Source organism: Sylvia atricapilla, chromosome 3, assembly GCF_009819655.1.
Source record: "Sylvia atricapilla isolate bSylAtr1 chromosome 3, bSylAtr1.pri, whole genome shotgun sequence".
Lineage (NCBI taxonomy): Eukaryota > Metazoa > Chordata > Aves > Passeriformes > Sylviidae > Sylvia > Sylvia atricapilla.
The window spans coordinates 7,034,954-7,054,524 of record NC_089142.1 but is presented as its reverse complement, the minus strand read 5'-3'; the positions used below and the strand labels follow the sequence as shown (position 1 = coordinate 7,054,524).

Sequence of the window (19,571 nt, the reverse complement as noted above, 5' to 3'; positions counted from 1 at the left end):
CATGTGCTCTGAGGAGAGGTTAGAACTAGGAATGTCGCCCATATAGGAACAAGATTGACAGGTGTGAAGCAAGAAAAATTGGAAAAGATTGGGCCATGCTACAGGAACTCAAGCTCATCCATGCCACAGGGCATGTTTGTTGTTTTTTAATATTTTGGAAGCCAAGGGGAGATTGACTACTTGGAATAGGGAGTCTTTCATCATTTTATCTCATACATTATATGGATGTGTTGTAAGACATTTTAAATTAATTGCAAAATTTAAATTGGTATAACTCACAAACTTGTTTTACAATAAAAATCTAAGAGTGAATGTGTCCTGAGCAAGAAAGTTGAAATTTCAAGGGAAAAGTGCACGTGTTTTTAGCTGGTTCTCTTGCTCTTGTGCAGTTTTATGGCTACAGAAACTTCTCCATGGGCAGCTTATATCTGAAAGATAGAGAAGACAAGTACAGGTTGGAAAAGACTGGGATCAGCTGCTCTTAGCCCAGTAGGAACAGGGCTTCAGGTTGAAGTTAAGCTGTTTGTCAAGTCTCATGGGAAAAGAGGAGTTTGCTGATGTTTCTCTTTTCAGGATTTGGTTGGAGGCCAGGTAAATGGTGTGGTTTTTAATGACCACTGAATTAACCAAGTAAGAAAGCTATCCAAAATGAAAACAATGAAAATTTTATACAAATGCCATTAGAAGTATTCTGATGCTTTCTCTCTCTCTTTTTTTTTTTTTTTTTTAGTTCTCTGGAAATACAGCAAGTGCATGTGTTTATTGTTAGTGTTACAGTGATGTTAGAATGATTCCTGTCCTAGCACAATCATGAACTTATTAGCCCTTTTCATTTTAAACCAACTTCAACACATCTTACACTTCTTACAGGAAAAGTGCTTATCTAACCCTACCTTTCATCAAACAGCTGCTTTCTTTACAGGAGCATTTTGTCTGGGTTTTTTTGGTAATGCTGATATTTTCACGGGACTTCTCTTCCTAGACTTTGAGAGTCAGGACATTTTTTTACAAAGCAGAAAATGGGGCTTCCCTTAGCTTAAAAATACTTTGTAGTTTTGAATTTTTTCTGACTTCTTAATAATCTAGAATGAAACAATGGAATTTTTTTCAGTCAGAAAAGCTTGCCAGAAAAGCTTTACATTAGTAAGGGAGGTGAATGTTTAACTATCATTTAATACTGTCCTCAATATTACACAAAGTCATCAGCCACTTATTTAATGGCTTTAAAAGGCAGAAGCAGGCACTGACTTGAAATACTGTCGAACATTTTGTCAAAAGAGATAATAGCTGACAATCACATATTCAGCAACTCCAGCAAGGCTTTGAAAACTCCCTGGCATTAGAGAGAAAAGGAAAATGTGGGAAAGGGGAGAACAGTACCAAGAGGGTTGTTCCTAAAAAGTTGCATGAAAAAGTGACTGTGAAGATATTTAGGGTGGTGGCTGTGCCTGGATACCATCTGGAAGAAGTCATGCTTTTGGAGAGGAAGGTAGATTCCCTGAGATGTATTAGGATTTTACCCTTGTTTGTTTTCCATTGCTGTGGGTGGACAGTGGGCTGGGGACCAGAGGGACAGAGAATACCAGAACCTGGCACTTTCCTGGTAAATGCTCAGCTCCCAGTGATGCTGTCCATCCCAAAGAGCAGTGTGGAAAAGCCATTGTTTTACTAAACTATTTACCCACATAACTCTTTTGTATTCCAGGTTTTCAGTTCACGACTGCAAAATAATCAGCTGACCCCCAATGTCAGTAGTGCTGTTGTGAAGGGATTAATCTGTTTTCTGTTTTATGTGTTTGGAAATTTTTTTGTTAGGATCTTGGTCATCTAAATACATTGTTCAATGCCTGATTTACAGGAATACAGGACAGGCCTGATGCTGCAGCTCAAACTTTTAGGAAATAATAAAGCATCTGACCAATTCTGTGTCATGGAGTTTGACAAACACTCTGAGTTTGACAAGTGCTATTTGCCTGAAATAGGTTTTAGACTAATGTCATTAACTGCTGGTTAATGGCAATGTCTGGAATAAAAGTTTCTGTGGTTCTTGTTTTTAAACCACCTTCCACTCTGAAGATGATCCTTTTGTGTTTGAAGTGATTAGGAGTTAAATGGAGGAAATGGTCATATACCCAATTAGACATAGAGTGTAGGAGCTTTCACAGCAGCCTGTCCTTTGTCTCTTATGCTTTTTTCAGTATTTTTAAGTGTATCAACATATTTGCACTTACTTGAAGTAGCAGTGAAGAGTCTAAGTTCAGGGGAAAACCAAAGGCACTAAAATTTGAAGAGGGAATCTCAATAATAAGTAAACTCATGTAAAATTTGCTGGAGTATGCAAAGATGTGATGACAGAGCTTAGTTTTCAGTGATTCTTTCTAATAGATGTGTGATCTGAAACATGTGCAGTGGCAATGGCAGTGTAGGTGTGCTGTTACAGCGCATGTGAAAGGAAATTATGTCTCTTCTGATAAGGATATTAATTTAAGTGTAGCTCTTTTCTTTCAGATTTGCTGGGTATTTTTCTGCTTTATTAAAGTATTAATCTGTATTTATATATTTTATATTATATTGCTATAATTTATACTAATCTGTACTTATATATTTTATATTATATTACTATAATTTATATTAATCTGTGTGTTTAATGCACACTAACTTGATATTTAAAAACATACATTACTGCAGTTAGAAAAACTGCACATAAAATAAATCGTGCTATATTGATTATTAGCAGGAAAATTTAATGTGCTTTGCTACCATCATTTTAAGATTGTTGATTTTCTTCTTAGGGTGCTGGCATGCACACCCTTCACGATAATCTCCTATTTTTTTATGTGGTACCTGCCTCCCTTTGTATCAGGAAGAGTTGCTTGGTATCTGACTTTCCACTGCCTTTTCCAAGCACTGACCACAGTAAGTAGATTACAGGTCAGGATGTTCTCAGCAGTAACTTGCTTGTTGTCTGTCTATATTAAAACATTCTTATTTGGTAAACTTGTTTTCATATTTTACTTCAATTTCCAGTCAGTTTAAGGGGCAGGCAGAAGGCCTTTTATCAAACTCTCTGCTGGCTGATGGTTTCTGCCAATGCTTTTCCTGGTAAATTGCTGCTAATTCATCCAGGTTACCTCCAGTGCCCTCAACTCATTTCTGTACAAAGTTTCAGATTCCTAATTCCCATTAGACATCCACCTTCTCATAACTTCTGTTCTCAGGAGCAGATTAGGAATTCTGTATTCCTATGCTAAGCTTGAATATTTCCCTAGGTCCTTTGTTCCCCAGTAGAAAGATGGTCCAGAAGACATCCATAATTGTTTAAATAATTTCTTTCCTCTTTCTTTTGAAAGAGAAACACAGGGTTTCCATGGCAGAGTTTTGAAAATGAACACTCTTGCCATTTTTGATGGAGGTGAACAAAAATGCATTTTGTACAAACACTGTGGGATGCAAAACTTAATTTGGCTACAGATTTCTAGGGTGGTGGAACATCACAGAGAACATGGGGGTTTAGGCAGGTTCATGTCCCAGTTCCACTTTGCAACTGTCTTAACTAATGCTTAACTCAAATTAAGAAGTGTGTGGCACAATGGTGCTGAAAGACAGAGTAGTTTTCACTCTTATCCTGGATTTACATAATTAGACAGATATTTGAAATATTCTGGGTATTTGTGTAGTCTTCTGTCTTGAATAAAGTGGAAAACTGCATTTCTTCTTTATGGCTTTGCTTCCTGTTAGTTTGCTCAAGCTAGGAACATGATAGTGTCCTAGTGCAAAGAAAGCAAAGTTCTTTTGAGTCCATCTGTGAAGGATATTTTCCCAAGGAAACTGAAGGAGCACAAGAACAAGGTAAACCCTCTGGTTATTTTATTATTTATTATTTGTATTCTGAAAGATACTGTCTTCCTATTACATGCTTTACAAACCAGAAAGACAAGGCAGGTCTTTGTGCTAAAAAATTGTTTGAGGGTTCTCAGTGCTCTGAATGAGTGTTCTAAATTAATTCCAAGGTCCCATTAAACCATTTTCTTGGATTTCAAAGGAATACAGCAGTTTTACCCTGATATTTCCCAAGTCATGTTCTTTCTTTCCACAGTTATTCCAAGTACCTTATTCTGCCCTCACCATGTTTCTCAGCACAGACCAGAAGGACAGAGATTCTGCAACAGCCTATCGTGAGTGTCATCTGGGGGCTCTCTTGGGGTTGGGGCTGAGTTTTATTGAAAATCCTTCTTAAGCTATAGGAATTTCCTAGTGATTTGTGTCCCTAAACTTGACTTTTATAAGAATGTTTTAATATGTGATGAAAACTAATTTGTCTTCGAAGGGATTGCATTTTTCTAGTTAAACAGGAGACATTAATATTTAATTGTCTCAAATTGTCTGATTAGCTATAAACTCCTTTTGCTTTATTGCTAGCCAGAGGAAACAATAAAAATCACTCTTAGCCATGTCAGGGTAAGGAATAATGATTTAATTTAAAGGTGATTTGTAGGGGAAAACCCAAGAAACATTCGATTAAAGAAAGTATGAAAATAATTTTGAGAAGTTTGTAGTTTTGGTTTTATTTGGGCTTTGTTGTTTTGTTTCATTGCCTTCATTTTTTTAGTTCATATTTCCTTAGATTTATGTGTTTCATGTTATAAATTCAAACCCCAAACCTGTTTCTCAGAAAAAAAAAAAAAAAAAAGAGAACTCATAGAACCAAGACAGTTAACCTCACCAAAAAGGAAAGTAATTTTGTGTGCATGTTCACACCAACTGAAATATCTTTTTTTCATTTCATCTGTTTTTTTAATTAATTCTGATATACTCCAGGTAGTTTAAAGGCAGATCCCGTTGTACTATAACTAGTACTCTGAGTGTATTAGTTAAAAGAATGAGGCTTTCCAGACTGTATCTCTGGCTTTTCAACAACCAAAACCAAACAAACTTTTAGCTTTGAAGCAAATCAATCAGACCAAAAGAAAATGCAGTGAAAATATTTTCAAGATTTCCTGTATAGATCATAAATTGAATGCAAGAACAATTTCCTGCCCTTCTGCTCTCCTCAGTTCTGTTCTCATGCCTTCTTTACTGTGTAAACTGCATTAAGAAAGGTAGAGAAAAAAGTAAAATATTACCTAAAAGACTTTTCTATGTCTTAACTTGTTCTTAAAGTGTTGCTTTTGAATAACCTATAGGGTTTTTTTTGTTGCATCTGTTTTCTCTCCTTGGCAAGATCCTTTTTCCATTAGTTCTTCTAACCCTCAACATACTTGATTATGTTGAAACCCACAGAGGCACAGTGATATAGCGAGAAGTACTAAAAATGTAATGTCAAAAATTCTAAATACAATATCCCCTGAGCAACCCAGTCCCTCTCCAGAGACATGGAACAGTTGTAATTTGCATTACCATCAACTATCTTTAAGAAAAAGTCCGGACTAAACAGCAGGAGATTCCAGTTGTGTTATATTCTTTGGCACTGACTGTATTCTGAGTCATCTGGCCTAAATTCTAACTAAATCCATCTACCTAGTGTTTTCTATTGTCTGGTTTTATGTCTTCAGAGGCTGTGATCCAAATAAATGTGCTTTCTGATCTGCTAGTCCCATGCAGGGCTTCATAGGTATGTGAAACTTGTACTCATAAAAGCTGTTGAACTCCGTGGCTGAGAGGTGTCACGCATTTATAGTGTCATTTTATTGTTCAGAAAGGGTTTAACTTTTGAGTGTACAGCTGTTCTCCTAAAACCAAATTAAGGTGCTGGAAGGAACTATAGTTTTGACTTTTCAAATGTTAGTATTTTTGTAAATGCTGATATAATATTTCTTTGAAGCAAAGTTTTCTTGTAATGGTTATGCTGATGTAAGAACCTTTTTTTATCTTTTTCTTTTTTGGTAAGTGTTTTACTTAAACATTTTTCCTTCTCTTTGGGCTTCACAGGGAATTCTTCTTGTTGATAGACTCTCTTGGATGCAGTCAGTTGTTCAGGCATTTCTTCAACTGTTAAAGAAAAACAGCTGTGTAATATGAAGTGTGCTCTTAAAAGTAAGGTTGGGATCAGAGGATCCATTACCCTCTGCTGGAGACAGGCAGAACTGCTTATTATAAATTTTATTCTGCTGCTGCTATTAATGCAAGGTAGAAATACTGGATTCCAAAGTTGCTTTAACATAACTCCTGCTTATATTCTGGCCAAAATATGACCTACTTCAATCTACTGGTAGATCAGCTTTCTCAGCTGAGGTGGAAAGTAATGCATCATAAATTCTGAGCACACAAAAACTTTGAGGAATACCTGTCCCTCAGCTCTTGCTACCACTTAGAAAATAAATTTTCACAGTGGTTGTATTTCTGGTGCCTCTAATGATGCTTCTGAGTTTTATTCTATACAAGTGCTTAATAAAATGCAGATGTGGAGCCCTAGACAAAGGTTATGAATGTGTAGGTGGTGTTTTGAATGAAAGGTGTGACCTGAGTGCATTGCCTTTGCACTGGCTTTGGAAGCTCTGCAATGCCCAACTGAGACCAGTTTGTGTCCAAACACTTCAGACCAGACTGGGGTTAGATTTCCACCATCTGACAGGATTGTTGTGTGCATGGACTGAATTGCAGCACTGCTGGTAAGACTGGATGTGAAGTTTGGGGAAGGGGCTTTTTTTTACTTCCCACTGGTTTAAAATGAATGTTACAAGGCGCCTCAAATTTTCCACTCCAAAACATTCCCAATTTGGGAACAAAGTAGCAATGGTTTAAAAACTCCAGGTCTCCTAGGGAGCTTTTCTTTCCTTTTCCTTACTGTATCTTGCATAGCTACAGTCATAGCCTGCACTACTGCACTGTCCGAACCCCTTGCAATCTGTGTGCATTGCCCTCCCTTTAGATGGTGAAGTATTTTTATAACTTTACAGGGACACACAAAAGCCATATGTCTGAGTTCACCTAGGAAGACTTTTACAGATCAGGAGACTTGAATAAACATGAATGTTGGAGCTTTTGATATGCCTGTCACTGCCCAGAGGGAGTGTGATAACCACCTGCTCTGGAAGCATCCCTTCAGAATCCTCCAATGTGCTTCTCAGAAAGCAGCATATGACCCTGGGAGCCACTGAAAGAGAAAAAATACAAAAACAGCCTGAAGTTTGGGTCAATGAGAAGTCCACTCCGTCACAAATGGGGAGACTTTGTCCCCATCCTTAATGTGTTTATTCATTCAGCCCTTATGTATCTTTATGGAAAACATGTAAAGAGTTTCTGGAGCTAGGACAGGAATTCAGTTTATCTCCTGGCCATGGGGATGCTGGATATGGCCATATTGCAGGGAGACAGGAACAGTAGGCTAGAAATCCCTCAGGGTGAGGAGGGTCTAGAACCCAAATTTCTCACCATCTGCCTTAACAGAGCTTGTCAGGTTGTTGACTGATTTCATGAGATGATGTCCATGGTTAGAATCTTGTTTTCCTAAGTAAAGGCTTTGGTTGGGTTTTTTTAGATGATCCCTTTTTCTGGTGAGAATTAGTGATCTGAATCATTCTCTGAGGTTGAGGGAGGTAGTTCTGCCTGACTCTGGCCTTAGGCAATTAAGAACAGCACCTGCTGTTTCCAAGAGCTTTGTACCTGTACCATTTCTATAAACCTGAGGCAAGTATCACTTTATTTTACAGTTGGAGGACTCAGAGGTCTGATTAGATAAGTGTTTAATAAGTTGCTGTCAAGTTTGAGATGAACAGTTTGATGTCATGACTCCAAGTCCTGCTTTGGAAAAAATGGCATTTAAAAAGTAGTTCTGCTCTGTTCCTCAGGATGAAAGATCTCCACGTTACTCCCTTGTGGCTCTTAATCTCAACATTCACGTCTCTCATGCAGCTTGCATAGAAAAGGCTCTTCCATGGATACTTCTTCTCAAAGCTGATCAGAAAATAAATGACAAAACTTTCTTTCCTTGAAACTCTTCTATTACTGACCTTTCAGTTCTTCTGTTTTTGGCATTGCTCATTCCTATAAGAGGAAATGGTTTGATAATGTTTCTCTTCAGTGAGACAGATGAGCAAGAACTGTCATCCTCAGTGCACATTTGTTCTTCCATTCTTTAGGAATGACCATGGAAGTGCTTGGGACCTTGATTGGAGCTGCACTTCAGGGGCAGATTGTGGCCAGTGCTCATGTCTCTCCCCACTGCACTGTGAATCCCTCAGTAAACACCACTGACTCCTGGCATGACACTGCCAGCGTTCCAGACCCCTCAGATCCCCTGTCTCATCAAGTAAGTGTCTATGGGAACACACTAAAACATCCTATGGAGAAGGGTGGGGATGTTTCTCTAATACCATATCACACCCAGCTGGATGAGCATGAACACGACTTCCTTGGAATCAGTGATGCCGGAGCTGAGGCAATGACCTTGTCTCAGATAATGATTTCTTTCTTTGCTGTCTTTGCAGCCCTCCTCAGTGTGACACCAGAATTTCTTTGAGGAGCTTTGCAGGAGGTGCCAAACCCGTAGAGCAGCTGGGAGGGGCATGGCCACCCTTTGTTGTCACTAGGGGCTGATTTACACTTTACAGAAGCTTAGTAAGAAAAGAACAGTTTACCCCTCCAGAAATACTCCATCCAGTTCTGGGGTCCCCAGCACAAAAAAGACATGGACCTGTTAGAGCAGAGCCAGAGGAGGGTCACAAAGACAGTCAGAAGGTTGGAGGAGAGGAATGGTTTTAAACTGAAAGAGGGTGCATTTACATTAGAGATTAGGATTTTTTTTTTTTTTTTTTTTTTTTAATACAATGAGAGTGACAAGGTACTGGCACAAGTTGGTCAGAGAAGCTGTGGATGCCCCATCCCTGGAAGTGTTCATCCCTAGAAATGTCCAGCTAGGTTGGATTTGGCTCAGAGCAACGTGGTCCAGTGGAAGATGTCCCTGCCCATGGCAGGGGGTCGGAACGAGATGATCCTTAAAAGCCCCACCCAACCCAAGCCATTCTATGATTCCACGATAAAACTGTGGCTACAGCGGGATCTTTTAGTTCAACAACAGGGATTTTGAAAGAAGTTACCACTGGAGATCTCCTGTACAGATTAATGGCAATTTTGTGAAATAAACTCTAAGCTCTGTTTGGAATCTGTACTTCTGTGAAGGTACAAAGCCCTGGTAAAAGTAAATAGTTGGTAACAGCCCATTAGTGGGACAGATCTCAGTGGTTAACGTGTGGAATGAACCTAGGGATCCATGCTTGTTTATTTAATTTTCTGTGACAGGCTTTTCCTGTAATTTTGCACAAATAATTTAATCTCTTTGGTTTATATTTTTTGAGAAACAAAGGAGGTTTTATATCTGGAAGGAAAACCTGAAATCTGATCAAAACCTCAGTTAACACAATTTGATAGTCTTCCATTGTTTGCAGTGGTCTTGAAACAGGCCCTGAATTAAACAATTACATTTAGTGTTTTTTCCTATGTCATTTGTGAAATTAGCTGATTGTTGGTTCCAATTTACCAACTGCTGGAGTCATCCTTTCTTTTTATTCTTTCATCTGTTGCTCTCTCAATACAAATACCAACCAGTACATAAAATACCTTATGAAGAAGATTCCTTGACCTTAATCTAATCTCAAATGTTTGATGCAAATGAGGAAGTACATATTTGTGCTCTTCCTAATGCAGTGGAGCAGCTACTATTATCATGCTTCAGCAGCAGTAAAATCACAAGCTGAAGGCATGTTTTTATCTGTGTTTTGGGTTTGTGTATTGTGGCATCAGCACTGTTGGTCCAGGAAAGGACTCTCGGTGCATCAGCACTGTTGGTCCAAGCCTTGTCTCCCCCCATTCCCAGATACTATTCTTTGCCTCTGTGCCACCTGATCCTTGGTTTTTTGGCACAGGCTTCTCATGGAGCTGACCTGGGCAACAGAGTGAGGACAGCTGGGCTACTTCTCTAAGTGGCCATGCTATTTTATGGCTGAATAATGTGTTTTTGAAGATCCTTGTTTGGTAACTTGTTGTGTGTGTTTAAACAAGACACAAAATGTCATCCTGCCCTCCTTTTTAGCTTCTGGGACAACGATTTGATGTAGAACACTACTGTGTTTGTTACACCTCTGTGAATCGTCAAGACGAGTAGCTTGAGAAATTCATGGAGCAAGCTGAATTTCATTGCACAGCAGATTCCCTGTCTGAGTCTGCTTCAGACTAAAATCCCCAATTTCTATTTTGAAATCTCTGAAATGGCTTTCAAGGGGAAAAAAAATACACAATCTTGATTTATTTCCTTTCTGTCTAACCACTGTGCTTTCCTGTCCTTTTTGAGGTAGGAGAAAGAAACTTCACAATGAGTTGAACGTCAAGCAGTTTATTTTGAAAACCTAGCAAAAATCCATAGTCTAAAGTGGCCAGAGTTTGTAGGTATAGGCATTATCTTTCCTTAAACTAGATACTAAAGCTGGGAAATGATGGAAAAGCTTTTAGACACAAACATTTTTCAGATCTGCAAAAGCTAAAGTGTGACTGGAAACCTGCCCTTTGTTCACACCACACACTGCAGAATATACACCTAATTAATTGCACAGTGAAGAGGAGATCTTGAATTCAATCTTGATAGGTCTTGAATTTTGGTCGTATGGCTGATGGACATTAAGTTACAAGTTGAGGCAAGACTAGATTAATTGAACTTGAAGTACCTCCATCAGGAAATATTTAGAAGGCAATCTTTTTACTTTCTTTTAGTGCCCTTCAGGAGTATGACTTTGACTCTTTTTGTCACAAGGACTAATTCTTAGCTGCTCAAGAGTACACCTAGTTTTAAAAAGCACTTAGTGAACAACTTGATATCATTTTGCTCCCTACTGAAAGAAAGGAAGTGGAAGAAATGGTTGTTTTTAAGCTCTCCTGAAGTTGTTACTACAAGCTTATGAATGGATCTTCATGACTGGAAACCAAACACGGGTGTTGATAGAGTAGTAGATGGGCTAACAAGTTTTGTTCAGTGTTAGAGAATCTTATTTGCCCTACCATGAATATTCTTGATGATTTAAGCTTAAATTACATTTAATGATGGCCTATGAAACACAACATTTAATTCAAGTGCTTCAAGCAAATTAACAAATACATGAAAACAAAATATAAAATTCATAAAGGAGTCCTGTTGTTATCCTTTTTTTAAATCCCCTTCTCTCCTGCCTCAGCTACAGTTCAGGCTGAAATTGCCTTGGTTAAGTGAATTCAGATATCTCCACTACTGCACTCTGTATTCTGTGCAAGCCATAACCAACAGTGTCAAAGTGTGAAAGTACTCTGTAACTTAATCTATAGCTCTGATATTAAAAAATCCCAAACCTTATCACATATGAAGAATAGTCCTGCATTTCTTTATCTTACCATGTTATTTTCAGAAATGTAAACTTCTTAACAAAAGTTGTTTTCTTGAAAATTTTCTGTTCTTACATGGTTCATCTGAATACATTTGCACCTATACTAAGTGTCTTTATATTCTGAAGTACATTCTTGTAATTGCATTTTTTACCAACTTCTTAAAATTATAATAATTTCATCTACAATATATAACAAGTTGAAATTCAGTTTTGCTACCAAATAATAATTGTTTCATAAATCTCTATAAGCTATCTTTGATAACACAGTATAAGGTAAATTATTACATCATACTAAAGCAAAATGTTTTTTTAAACTTTAATCCAAAATCAGTGTAATCAGAGTTAGAAACAGTAAATGTGATCTGGTGGTGTGGGAGGTATCCTGAGAGGTTTTGCTCCCCTGGCTAAATGGAAGCAAAGATTTCTGAATTTGCTTGGATAATTCACTAAATAACTGGGAAAACCAACATACAAGGTGCCACATTCTCAAAACATTGGCATGCAAGTATGATTTCTAAACTCATGATTGTCATTATTACCATCATGTGTAAATGCAGTAACTATGTTTACATCAGTACTGAGGACTCTCCCATGCACCATGAAATTCCAGATTTCAGTCTGTGTAGCCAGATCAACTGGACTTACTGAAAATCAGAACACCTCTGTGGATGATGCATGGTTTTGATCAGGTGACTGTGCATGTCTGTAGCTAGTCTCAACATTAGCAAATTTTTAAAACATTCAGGTTGCCAACACAGTAACCCTGTTCACTGCTTTTTTTTTTTTTTTTTTCCTTCAATAAATATGTACTTATATGCCCTGAATTTATCCTAAGGCAGTTGTAGTTTATAAATGAGCTGCAGAAGTGAAAATTTTTCAGAGAGGTAGCAGACAGGCATTTGACTGTATGCAGATGGGCGTTTCTTCATTTGCAGGTGAAGGGACTGAAATTTTCATAATGACTTCTCATTCTCCTGTCACTATTTCAAATGTCTTTTTTTCCTTTTGAAAGGCAAAAGTTTACATGATTGCAGCAGGGGTCATAGCAGGTGTGTATCTTCTTGGAATTATCGTTCTTTTTCTCGGAGTTAAGGAAAGGGATGGTAAGTGATATTTAAATATGACCCAATTTAATAATAGTTATTTCACACTCCTTTATTGAAAAGATTTTTATTTTATGTATTCTGCCTCTCTTAGATCCTTATGCCTTAAATTCAGACAGAGCAATTCCTTTTTGCAAGGGGCTGGCACTCACCATGAAGCATGGTCCATATGTGAAACTTACAGCTTCATTTCTTCTCATCTCGACAGCAGTTCAGGTAACTTCAGACCCTCTCAGTCTGTGTGTTGGCCTCATTCCACTCCCAGCATGGGAGAGTCTGAAATGCAAATAACCTTTGGCTGGTGACTGGAGGGGTGATCTAGGGGGTGTTGCCTTCCCCTGTAAATCAGTAGGGAACCAGAGTCATCATTTGGTGCCTGGGTTCCTGTGTGGCTGGAAATGGTTCTTATAAAGGAGAAGCAAAGCCAAAGTCATGACCATTTAAAGACTTTTTTTCTTTTTTCTTTTTTTTCCTTTCTTTTTCTGGGTTTTTTTTTGTTTTTTTTTTTCATGAATGGTGAAGAACTAGTCCTAGTGACCCAGTCTGGGTTATTCTGTGTTATCCACCCACTGTCTCCTGTGGTTTCAGTTGCTTAGAGAATGCTTTTTCTCTTCTGTCTGTTCCTCCCTCTGTGTGCCCTGCTTTGAACTGTTGCCCCTTTCCTTTGCATAGGTGACTGCTCTGGCAGTGGCTGAACTGGGTCTCGTGGAGTCTTTTGTGATGGAAGGCATTAGGTCAGAGTATGAAGACATGCAGAGGCAGGAGGTGTCACCTGTGTCAGAGTTAGGTAGAGTTCATTTTGAAATGAGGGCCTGCAATTGCATGTGGCTCTCACAAAAAGTGTGGTGCATCCTCCCATAGAGATGAGCTGTAGAAAAGCCACTCAGTAAGAAACCCTCATCCCCGTAAGTACAGCAGGCTTTTTAAGACATGTTCAATTCAGTAAATGTATTATTTTACTCTGAATTTGTACATATCAGTTGAAGTTTGCTTTATTTTGAAAAGCAAATAATTATCACACTTTTGCCAAGAGACTCTTAGTCACATGAACCATTGATCAAGGGAGTATCAGGACAGAAAGCAAGAATATGACATGTAAGAGAGCAGTGCTGTGCTCACCAGCAGTCCTGGTGAATTATTAAGTTCCTTGGAAGGACTGGTTAAAAGTTTGTTTGCCACCTTGAACTTTTTCGTTGGCCTGGATTTGGGCACAGCATCTGTTAGTCCTTGCTGGAATACCCAAGGGTGAGAAACAATAACAGAAGTTATTTCTGCTCACGTCTGGGATCTGCAGGTACTGTGAGCAACTGCAGAGACAGGGAGAAGATGAAAGATGAAAGGTCCCTTATTGTCCACATTCTTCCAGCATCCACTCAGTCAGCGGGGATATAGAGCACATCTGGATGCTACTGGCAGCCAGCTACTTGCTGACAACATCCAGAGAGGAAAAGATCTTCTGTCAGTCCATATCTCTCTGTTTTGCTATTTGTGTGGACTGAAGGAAAGGTGTGAGGGGAGGCAGAAGCTGGAAGTTGTGTTACTCCAGTTGAGCCAGCATAAGCAACACTCCCTGCTTCTATCTGAGAGAGAGACACTGATTGGAATTTAGAGAGTGGATTACTGATCAGCAAAAAGAATGGGCAGGTAAAGATGCATTGGCCATAATTACAGAGTGTGATATCCTATGTCTAAAATTAGGGCAGCATAAACAGAGACACAAACTAGGGAAGGGTTTTGGGGGCAATGGATATAGGATGCAATTTTTTTTTTTTTTATATCCTAATTGGTATACAGGTGATACCTGTAATCTACAAGCACACAAAGGAGCAAGAATTGATCATGCAGCTGTGGCATGAGTATTAAATCCTCCTCTGTCACTCTGCTTCTGCAGCATTGCTGGAGCTGGCCCTCCATCCTATTCTGGTGTTCAGAATCCCCCTGAGTTCTGCAGGAGTGTGGTGGTGGCAGTGGCTCCACCTGTCATATAACACAGTTATATGCAGTTAGATCCTCCCATCTGATGAGGATTCAGATGTAGGGAAGTATGTGACCCAAAGGTACACTCCATAGCTGAGGGTGCATGCCAAACCAGCTGCTTTACCACAGGAAGTTGGCAGGAGTGTTATTACAGCTGAAACATTACTTGTTTTGGAGTCAGAGCTTCTGGAGAAAGATTTATGGCCTTGCTGGGGGAGAGAAAGGGCAGTTTCTTGCAGTAGCCTGCAGCTGTGACAACACAAGGCATTTGGGACATAGGGAATAAAGCCTCGAGACAGAACCTTCATAGGGCTTTCTGTTTGGGTCAATTTTATGCTCTGTTAGGTGTGGCTTACCTCTTGCTTGCCCCAGTATTATTGGCATGTTATTCCAGTGATAATGGGACAGTTACTGCTTTTTAAATTGTTGCAATCAAGGGAAGAATGAGACTCTCAAACCCTGCATTTAACAAATCAGTCACCAACTGTATTTAACTAATATGAAGTGTGATGCAATTTTTGTCTTTTTTAAATTTTCCTTTGTCTTTTGGTGGTCACCAAATGTCTTAAATTCAACAGCTGGAGCAGGGAAACTTTGTCCTGTTCTGCACTCATGCTGCTGGCCTCCGGAATCATTTCCAGTACTTGGTGGTGACCATCTTGGTGAGTTGCTCTTCTCTCCCAAATGTTAGATGGTTCTTGCTGGGCTTTGGCACAAAATTACGGAAGTCAAGAAGAGTTTTGTGTCTCAGCAGAGCTGTTAGGAAGCTACACTATCTTTTACATTGTCTGTTTGAAATAAACCTGGTGTTCCCTACTGAGTTTCTAAAAAATGGTATTCTGGAGCTTTTAATTCATTCCTTGTTGATTTTACCTGCAAGCCACAGCTTCTATAAAATGCAGAAGCTCTTCCAGAAAGGAGGTCTGTAATTTTACCTCCTTTGTCCCTTTTCCCAATCCTATGTGCTGAAATTAAACAACTTCAGTTTGCATATTCATACACACGACTCCTCTGAGCTAGGCAGCTTGCAAGGATAAATATTTAAAATATCCAGAAATATGAAGACTCCTCTCTAGAGCAATTGGCAGTATGATAAAAAGATCCTTTTTCAGAATCCTTTTTCTTCACATCTGGAGGTAGAATTCTGCTTGCTTAGGTGATAGTTATCCTTTCCCACATTATAAGACATATCTTTTCCAAAACCATTAAAACCAAGATGCTGGAGAGCAAAAGAGGAGTGATGGGTATCTTAGGGCTCTGCAAGTGATGGTCACCAAGAAGAGAGACAAGAGAGAGTAGAGTTAATGTAAGTAAAGATCGAAATACAACTAACAATTAGATGACGTTTAAATAAAGGACAAGTGTAAGACTGCCATTAGTAGCAGCACTCCACTGCATAGGTATTTTGTTGCTTGTGCTTGTTTCTGCTGTGGGTGAGTGTTTCAGTGTCTGAAACAGTAACATCAACTGCAAGAAACAATATCCCTTACAGATTGTTCCCAAGAATATGTACTCTAAATACATCTTAGGATAGGTTTATTTTGCACTTCAGCTTTCTTCCTGTACCACGGGGTAGAGCTAAATTCACTCATCATTTGTCAGGTTCAGGTCATGTGGCAAAAGGCATTAGCACAAAGTGTGACTGTTTGCAGTGTGTTTGAACTTTAATGACTGAGCACAGCTTTGACTACTGTGGCTCACATTAGAAAAGGAAATTTTAAGACACTATCCTCTGAGATTTGACTGTGGAACACCCTCTGATGGATAGCTTAACAATTAATTTTAAAAAGTCATTCAATGTATGAGGAGAAACAAGAATCTGCATGTTCGCCTTCCTTTCAGGATTTGTGTACTAGACAAAAAGATGTCTATGAGCTCTACAGCTGAAGTACAGATATGGGTTTTTGTTCCTTGTAGGTATCAGCAGCCCTGAGCGTTCCCTTCTGGCAGAAGTTTCTGCAGAGATTTGGCAAGAAGTGTGCAGCATGTGGGATTTCGGTAAGCAAATCCTCTGAGAAAAACAATTCTGCTTGTGTTCATTTCGTTTGACAATTGGAGCCACTTCAGGAGCTCTTTCAAGTGCTTATGACCTCAATCTATGTGAAATTTGCTCAGTTCCAGAGATTGTTTTAAATCATTATACCAAATTTCAGATAGATTCCAAGTTTCCAAGGGAAATTTTTGAGAAATGGATTGATGCCAGAGGGAGGTCCCAGTTTATTTAAGAATCTGCACTAGTTCTCCTCATTTGAAGCTCTCAGAACTAAGCTTCCATGAGGTTTTATAAATTCAGATCTGAATTGCCTCAGGTTGTCAAGGTACATGTTGTGCAAGGCTTGTTTTGTCTTTGCTATATGGTGCTGGGGTGTCTGCATTGGTAATTCAGTCTCATAGAAGGAAACAAAAGTCTCTTACACAACCCCTCTAGGAGCATCCACATCCCTCTGAATAGGGAGGGACAGTTATTAGTGAAGTAAAGAAAAAGGTGACCTACCTGGGAAAAGAAGTGTAGTTTAACTCTGACACAGCTCTGCAAAGCCAGCTCAGTGAGCCTGCCCTTGTCACTGATGGATTATTTTAAGTCCCTTACTTAGTGCAGACAGCAGCAATTTTCTGTCATCATCCTCGGTGAGTTATTGTATAGGCCTGTTCCTCCCCATTTTCCCCCTGTTTACCTTCAATTACTTATGAAAGAGGAAAGAAAAATTGCCTTGTGCACAACAAAGCAGGAGGACTTGAAAAACCCAGCCCAAAGCTATATGTCAAAATCTGAACAAAGCTGAAAAATTTAGGTCTGGTGACAGTTATTCAATAGAGTTGAACAGTTATAATTTTTGGAATTAAAAGCTGTGTTGTAATGACTTCCAGAGAATCAGAAGTAATTTTAAAACCCAAGTTCCAAATATACTGAATTGTTATGTGTTTTGAAGTAGGCATCTGGAATTCGAGCCTCATCCTTATTTCTTTTTACCACTTGAGCAAAGAGAATTGCCAAAAGCAGTATTGGCTCATTGACTAGACCTGAGAATGCAGATTTCCTCCTTAGGAAATCTCCTCCTCTGTCTACTTGGCCACAAAAAATGCCTTCTTCCACCAACTTGGCTCTATAAATTTACTTTTACATGGCTGGAAAGCCTGTCAGCACCTCTGTAAACATGGTTTAACTTAATTTTACAGTTGAGTTGCTTAACTGTTATGGTCTAAGTGGGGGATGGATTGAAAAAAAAGCCACCTCTCTCTTTCACCTTGTAGACATCTCTCAGGGGACTCAGTGTGTGCTCAGTGATGGATTTTGTGTCTGACAATGCATCATGGGAGCTTTCTAGCCTACCACCTTGTGTGAGCTGTACAACTCATCTGTACTCTCCCACTATGAAATAAAAGCACATCATTTAAGGCTCCCAAGTTTGTCACTGGGGAATGTTCTACTGGAAGGGAAGGAGACTGGAAAGAAAACAATTTTTTTTTCTCTAAAACCTCACTCAGCTTTCAGGGTGAATGTGTGATTAGAAATTCAGTTTCCTGGGGAAAAAAAAAAAAAGTCACAGTGCTCCAGAATAATTTTTCCTGTTAAGGTGATTCTATGTTGAAGAGAGCCCTCAAAGAGTTTAGAAGCTGGTAGATAAGCAACAAGAATCTTGGGTTTCTTCCACTGATATTTCTCCCTTTTTTACCCATTCCTCCAAAAGGGGCGACCAACAAGTCTAAATACTGATTAAGTATCTCATGTTCTAGAAATCTAAAGCCTGGAATTTCTGGAATTGTCAGGAATTATCCTGCCCCCAAGCAAGGATCTTTGACAGCATTCTTCCCACAACAGGCTGGAAAATATTCTCTTCTGTTCACTTCCTCCTGCTTCCACATGCTGTGTTGATTTAGGTGTTTACTCTGTCCTCACAGGGCAAACACTGAACTTACACTCAGTAAGTCTCAGTTGGTGACCAGAGGTGAAGTTGTCATGAGAAATTTTAAGAAGTGTGGCATCTTCTTGCTTCATAGTTTTGGCAAAGTGTCTAAAAACAAAGGTGGCTCTCTCCCATAATTCTAGCTTCCATCCTAGCCAATAATACCTTTTGGCTTTGGTTTTTGCAGGGTTTAGTGAAAATAAGAACACCTCCTCACAGATATGCAATTGTTTATTTGCCATCTCTGAGCAATTGCAGCATGGAGGGATGCCTTTGGATAAGTCCTGGCTCTGCAGCCCCGTTTCCACTCTCCCATCCTGTTTCCACTCACATCCTCCTGCACCTTTTCCTGATTTGCCCTTCATATCATGCTGCTGCAGAGACCAGTTCCAGCTTCAGCATCCCAGCAGGGTCACCTTGCAGAGCACTGTCAGGGAAAGGAGGGAAGGCATGGGATAACTGCAGAATGTTGTTCATAACTCAGAGGGCAGCAGCCCTGTGACAAGGGAGCAGATGCCAGTAACAGAGTATTTGCTTTACAAGTAAGAAAGAAAGAGCTGCATTAGCTGTTTATTGCAGTGGGAGCACTGCCCCCATGACTGCACTGCCACTGCATGAGTGAGGCTTTAGGGCATTGTAACCTCAGTCCGGCCGGCCCTGCTTCTCTTTCTCTAGGAAATTACAATTACAGTGATTATTATCATCGATCTAGAATTTTGTTTAAGTGCTTTGGTTTCTGAGTGGGTGCCCCATGTGGAGCATAAGGCAGTCATAAAATTGCTTATAGACAACATAAAATCTGATATTGCTGGAGTGCTCTCTTGTGGTGAAATAACGATTTTGCCACAACACTGGGCTAATGCAAGGATTAGCTGCCTGTGCTGGGAACTTGCAGTCAGGAAAGGTTATTTTCTGCCTCCTTAGCTTGGGAGCAAATGCTTTAGATGGGAAATGCATTTAAAACATAAACATAATGGATTAGACTCCAGGACTCCCAGAACCACTTATCATACAGAACTGTAAATAGCAGTGCTTAGGGGAATCACTCTCTGTGAAAGCTCTTCTCATACCCTCAGCTCCCAAGCTGCACGTATAGAGGATTGAAACACTTAATGTTAAACTAATCCCCCATCATTAAAAAGCCCTGTAGATAAGCCCCTGGTTCTGGATTCTACATGTGCTGCTGTGCCTGTGGTTCACAGGCGTGGGAGATGGAGCATGTGACGGGGGTAGGACAGCTG

At 39.4% G+C, this 19,571-nt stretch overlaps 1 protein-coding gene across 6 annotated transcripts in view; it reads left to right on the top strand.

The window, feature by feature from the left end:
- Positions 1 to 19,571, top strand: part of MFSD2B (MFSD2 lysolipid transporter B, sphingolipid) — a 43,982-nt gene that overhangs the window by 10,372 nt on the left and 14,039 nt on the right. For 5 of the 6 annotated variants that reach the window (XM_066314721.1, XM_066314717.1, XM_066314719.1 and 2 more), the window contains exons 4-10: positions 2,793 to 2,916; positions 4,097 to 4,175; positions 8,079 to 8,248; positions 12,358 to 12,448; positions 12,543 to 12,664; positions 15,004 to 15,087; positions 16,343 to 16,423. In XM_066314721.1, the coding sequence (XP_066170818.1) occupies positions 2,793 to 2,916; positions 4,097 to 4,175; positions 8,079 to 8,248; positions 12,358 to 12,448; positions 12,543 to 12,664; positions 15,004 to 15,087; positions 16,343 to 16,423 (751 nt within the window). The remainder of the gene's footprint in view (positions 1 to 2,792; positions 2,917 to 4,096; positions 4,176 to 8,078; positions 8,249 to 12,357; positions 12,449 to 12,542; positions 12,665 to 15,003; positions 15,088 to 16,342; positions 16,424 to 19,571) is intronic. The other variant, XM_066314718.1, reaches the window with a different exon arrangement.